At 52.1% G+C, this 4,741-nt stretch overlaps 1 protein-coding gene across 1 annotated transcript; it reads left to right on the forward strand.

The window, feature by feature from the left end:
- Nucleotides 1-1,651: 1,651 nt before the first annotated feature.
- Nucleotides 1,652-4,249, forward strand: LOC308617992 (dipeptidase 2-like; the record flags this gene model as incomplete). Its single annotated transcript, XM_081235377.1, has 6 exons — nt 1,652-1,657; nt 1,741-1,917; nt 2,293-2,377; nt 3,046-3,121; nt 3,776-3,947; nt 3,992-4,249. The coding sequence occupies 6 exons, from the start codon at nt 1,652-1,654 to the stop codon at nt 4,220-4,222; spliced, it is 747 nt and encodes a 248-aa protein (XP_081091503.1). The 3' UTR covers nt 4,223-4,249.
- Nucleotides 4,250-4,741: the final 492 nt, after the last annotated feature.

Raw genomic sequence — 4,741 nt, forward strand, 5'->3', positions numbered from 1 at the left:
CGGTTTACAAGGACCTCGACTCGGGTACACCTTAAATATCCCAGGAAACAAAAAAACGGGTAAACAAGCTGTGGTACTTATGTACAATGGAATATCACTCAGCCATGAAATCAATGTCCTAAGGCTAGTAGCAGCATAATGAGTGATTTAGGTACGATGATACTAAGAGAAATAAGTCACACAGGTAACGAAACGGAACGTAAAAATCTCTATACATGAACTGTACAAAACAGAACGGAGTCACACATTTAGAAAACACACTATGGCTGCTTACGGGGAAAGATGAGGTGGGGTGAGGCATAAAACAAGTTTGAAATTAGCACAGATACCTTTCCATCAACCAAATATGTAATAGACAAGACCTACTCATTGCTCAGTGAACAGGACTCAACACACCCTATTCACCGCAGAATATATCTGCATAGTAAGAATCTTTAAAAAGTATTTATTGATATCTCTCTGTAAGTGAATCAAGTGGGTGTAAAGCAGCATAAACACAGCACTGAAAATCAGCTAAACCCCATTATAAATATAAATTACAAAAAAAAAAGATAGTGAAAGAGAAATTCTTACAAAATTCGTTCAGGAGCTGTGATGCAACCTGGATTGACCACATGTAGACCCACAGCTGGAAGAGACATAAGGCTGGACACGCTTGGGTCCGACAGGATTGGTGAGGTTGGGTGAGCAAATGCAGACCCTTTAAAGTAATACTGTGTGCTACCCATTCCATGGGTCCCAAATCTCCAGGTTCAAGGGAATCTTCCTACAGCTAAAACATGGATGGGAAACCCAGAGGATGGTACACCCAAGTGATCGGGAAAGGTTTCTAAAACGCACGTTATTTTTCATCTCCTGGTGCTCGGGTTTGCCATTCCAGCCGCTTTACTATCAATCTCCCCACTTGGAGAATCAGCACCTTTAACCTCCTGTTTTGTACAGTTTGCAAATTGTCCAGAGGATGAACGGGGAGAGGGGGAGCCAGTGAGAGACCAGCTCTAGGTGTTTGGACAGGCACATGTCACTCTAATTTCCAATCAAGAATAAGAATTAACCAAAGGCTCAGCCTGCCCCGCCCCCCCGAACCAGAATAGGGCCTGAAGCAATCCTGCGGTTTTGCAGCCAGCTCACAAAAAAGCGAGTTGAAAGATGGAGCTCAGGGGCACTGCAATTCACAAACCTGTACAGTTATAAAGGACAGCTCTCGTCCAAAAATATATTGAGGGAAGGCAACGAAGAGGATTTGAAAGCAAGGCAGAATTGTAGGAAACAGTTTTTAAGAGGCAGATTGGAGTTGCCTTTAAAGCAAGTGAAAAGAGACAGAACTTGGACAATGATGCAGTTGACCAAAAAGGGCCTATGCATTTTTTTCCTGAATATAGTCAAGACTGAGTCCCCAGAAGGGCCCTCCTACTGCCAGGCACAGCCCAGTTTGGGTCCCTCCTCTTGCACCAGGGAGTTGCAGGTGTAGACGGTTCAAAAGAACCTCTTTCTAGGCTCTTGTAGCAAAGTCATGGCCACCAGTCAGACTGCCTCCTGGCCATCCTGCAGGGCACAGAGCACAGCAAAGGGTATCCACCCCTTCTACAGCAATGTCAGTCGGCTCACCGGCTTGGCAAGGTAAGTACCCGGGTTCCATACCCTGCCCAACATGAATGTACAGCCCCGCCTGTTCCCTACAGATAAATGCACACAAGATAAATGCAGCCCTGATGCCCTCTCCCCATCCTGTTCCTGTAGAAGGTGGTGGCAGAAATGAACCGCCTGGGCATGATGGTGGACTTGGCCCATGTCTCGGATGCTGTGGCACGGCGAGCCCTACAAGTGTCACAGGCACCTGTCATCTTCTCCCACTCAGCGGCCCGGGGCGTGTGCAGGAACACTCGGAATGTTCCTGATGATATCCTGCAGCTTCTCGTGAGAGACTGCCCTGGCCCTCAAACCTAAAGCAAGAGGTTCAAACCAGGAGCCCTTGAACCTGAGCCTCTTCTCCCTCAATTTCCTCAAACCCTAGGTTAAATATCTTCTGCCCCCAAAACCCACGGTCCACAGCCCCTGAACTCTTGAGCCCTAGGTTGGGGTCTAGGTGGTAAGATACTCCTCCAAACCCGGAAACCCAGGGCCAAGACACCACCCAGACCCGGGCTGCAGTTCCTCCATTCACACAAACCCAGAGAGGAGATGACTCTGACCTCAAAGCCAGGGCTGAACACCTTTCTCACAGGGGCCGAGTGAACAGGCAGGTGGCTGTGCTGGGAGCCAAGCTGACTGTCCACCAGTCCGCCCCTGCAGAAGATGAACGGTGGCATCATGATGGTGTCCTTGTCTGTGCGGGTGCTGCAGTGCAACCCGTTAGCCAACGTGTCTACTGGGGCAGGTGAGCCTCGCCCTGGGCTCTCTGAAAACTCTGATTTGGAGCTGAAGCTGGGTCCAAATTTGGGGAGGACTTCAGAAGAGCCCCAGTGGTTTGACCCACCTGTTGGCAATAGGTACAGCTCCCAAAAACCCAATAATGGACGGTACACAGCACCTTGGTGCCATGTGGAACTGGAGCCATGGAATCAAAACTGTGATAATGATGGGTATCAGGGAGGCTGTCAGACACAGAGCCCGGGTGCTGCCCATCTGTGCCTCTGCAGGGGCTCCTAAAGCACACTGCCCCTACCTCTGGCCAAGGGACTGGACAGCTCCTTAGGTCTCTGGGGTCTTCATCAGTTGTACTCTTGTTCCTCTCTCATCCTCCACACCCGGGGAAAGGAGCCCCCACAGGTTCTCAAGGAGACTGGTAGGCAGGGTGAATCTTGGGTGGGAAATGGCCCAAACAGGGGGCTCTGGGGTCCACTCCAAATCTGAAGTCCAGTTCTAGAGCCAGCTGGGATCACTTCAGATCAAACCTCAGGGCCCTCTAGTTGGTACTCTCGGTGCCAGGCCATGAAGCAACTGGCCTGTTTGGCCTACAGGCTGCAAAAAGGGGAATCAACAGAGGTCAGTCATCACCCCACCCCTGCCCTGGAAGCCCCACACTGCTGACTTTCCATTTTTCAGATCACTTCGACCACATCAGGGCAGTCATTGGATGCAAGTTCTTCGGGATTGGCGGAGATTATGACGGGGCTGGCCGGTGGGTGCTTCCCCGTGGCTTGTCTCGGGCTGGCTGGGCAGCAGTGGGGCTTTCACAGCCACCGTGCCCACCACACTGTGGTCCTCATGGCCTTCACCATAGCCTCAGGTGTGCTGGCCCAACTGGTATCTCCCCTCTCTCAGGGTCTGCTTCCTGGGCTTTCCTGTCTGTTTGACCCTACTCTAGGTCATCATATTTGTCTAAAACACCACACAGAGATCAACTGCCCAGCATCTGCGCCCATCCAGTGCCAGCAGACCAGACCCATGGCCTCTGAGCAGACTCTTAGCAACGTCTGGGCTGGGCTGACCATCTTCTCTGCCTGCAGTTGGGTCTGTGCATGCAGGGGGCTCAACCCAGTTCTTAAAAAGCTTTTCTTCTCTTTATAAATGGAGGCAAAAAGTGCATTCAGTGAAAGGCATAGATCTTAACAGTACAACTCAATGACTTCTGATGAATAGTCGAGACGCTTTTGGGGTCTTCCTCTGAAGGATGAAGAGCAGGAGTGAATCATTTACTCTCTCCAAGTCTCCATTTTCCATATCTGACCAGGGCTGGAGTTCAGTGGACCCTGGACACATAGGGCTTTGGTTCTGACTCAGGACCAGGGAACAGGTCTGAGGCCCAAGAGCTGGCTGGCTGGTGGCCACACAGGTTCCCACAGGGGCTGGAGGACGTGTCCATATACCCGGTACTGATAGAGGAGTTGCTGGGGCATGGCTGGAGTGAGGAAGAACTCTGGGGTGTGCTTCGAGGAAAGGGGCGGCGGGTATTCAGACAGGTGGAACAGGTATGCTGGGCTGGGCAAAAGAGTAGCTCTGAGCAGGTGTACGTGGGGGTGCTGTGAGAGGTGCTGACTGCCGCCTCCAGGTACGGGAGGATGAGTTCCCAGATGAGCAGCTGGGCAGCTCTTGCTGCTCCGTCCTCCCACGTCTGCATCAGAGAGAGGATCTGGCTCCAGACCAGAAACTAACCAGAGCTGCGGTTCGTGGGAATCCCATGTTGTCACCTAAGTGGTCATTCTCAAAATCTTGCCCCCACATGGGCCCAGGCCTCACAGTTATTGCCGCCTTCCCAGTCCTCATTGTTTGGCTCTGGTGATCCAGTTAATCCTGCCAGATGTCACTTTGGCAGCCACAGATACCCCACAAAGTTTCCTTGCATACGAGCACAAACATGTCCTGAAAATAAATGTTTTAAAAATGGAATCAGGGCTTCCCCGGTGGCGCAGTGGTTGAGAGTCTGCCTGCCGAGGCAGGGGACGTGGGTTCGTGCCCCGGTCCGGGAAGATCCCACATGCCACGGAGCGGCTGGGCCCGTGAGGCATGGCCGCTGAGCCTGCGCGTCCGGACCCTGTGCTCCACGACGGGAGAGGCCACGACGGTGAGAGGCTCGCGTACCGCAAAAAAAAAAAAAAAAAAGGAATCAGCATGAGTGTCCGTCTCCGTGGTGGGGTCTGTGGTGCAGGCTCCCAATACTGGGGTTTGGTGGGGTACCCTTCAGTTTAGACACCGGAAGACCTGTTGGCAGTGGCCTGAGGAAACCCAGGTGGCTTGCCTCAGCACTGGAAGAAGACAGTGGGTGGCTCTGGCTGTGGGAGGGTGGACCTTACTCGGTTCC

The sequence above is a fragment of the Mesoplodon bidens genome (genome assembly GCF_964165515.1).
Source record: "Mesoplodon bidens genome assembly, chromosome: 5".
Taxonomy (NCBI): Eukaryota; Metazoa; Chordata; class Mammalia; order Artiodactyla; family Ziphiidae; genus Mesoplodon; species Mesoplodon bidens.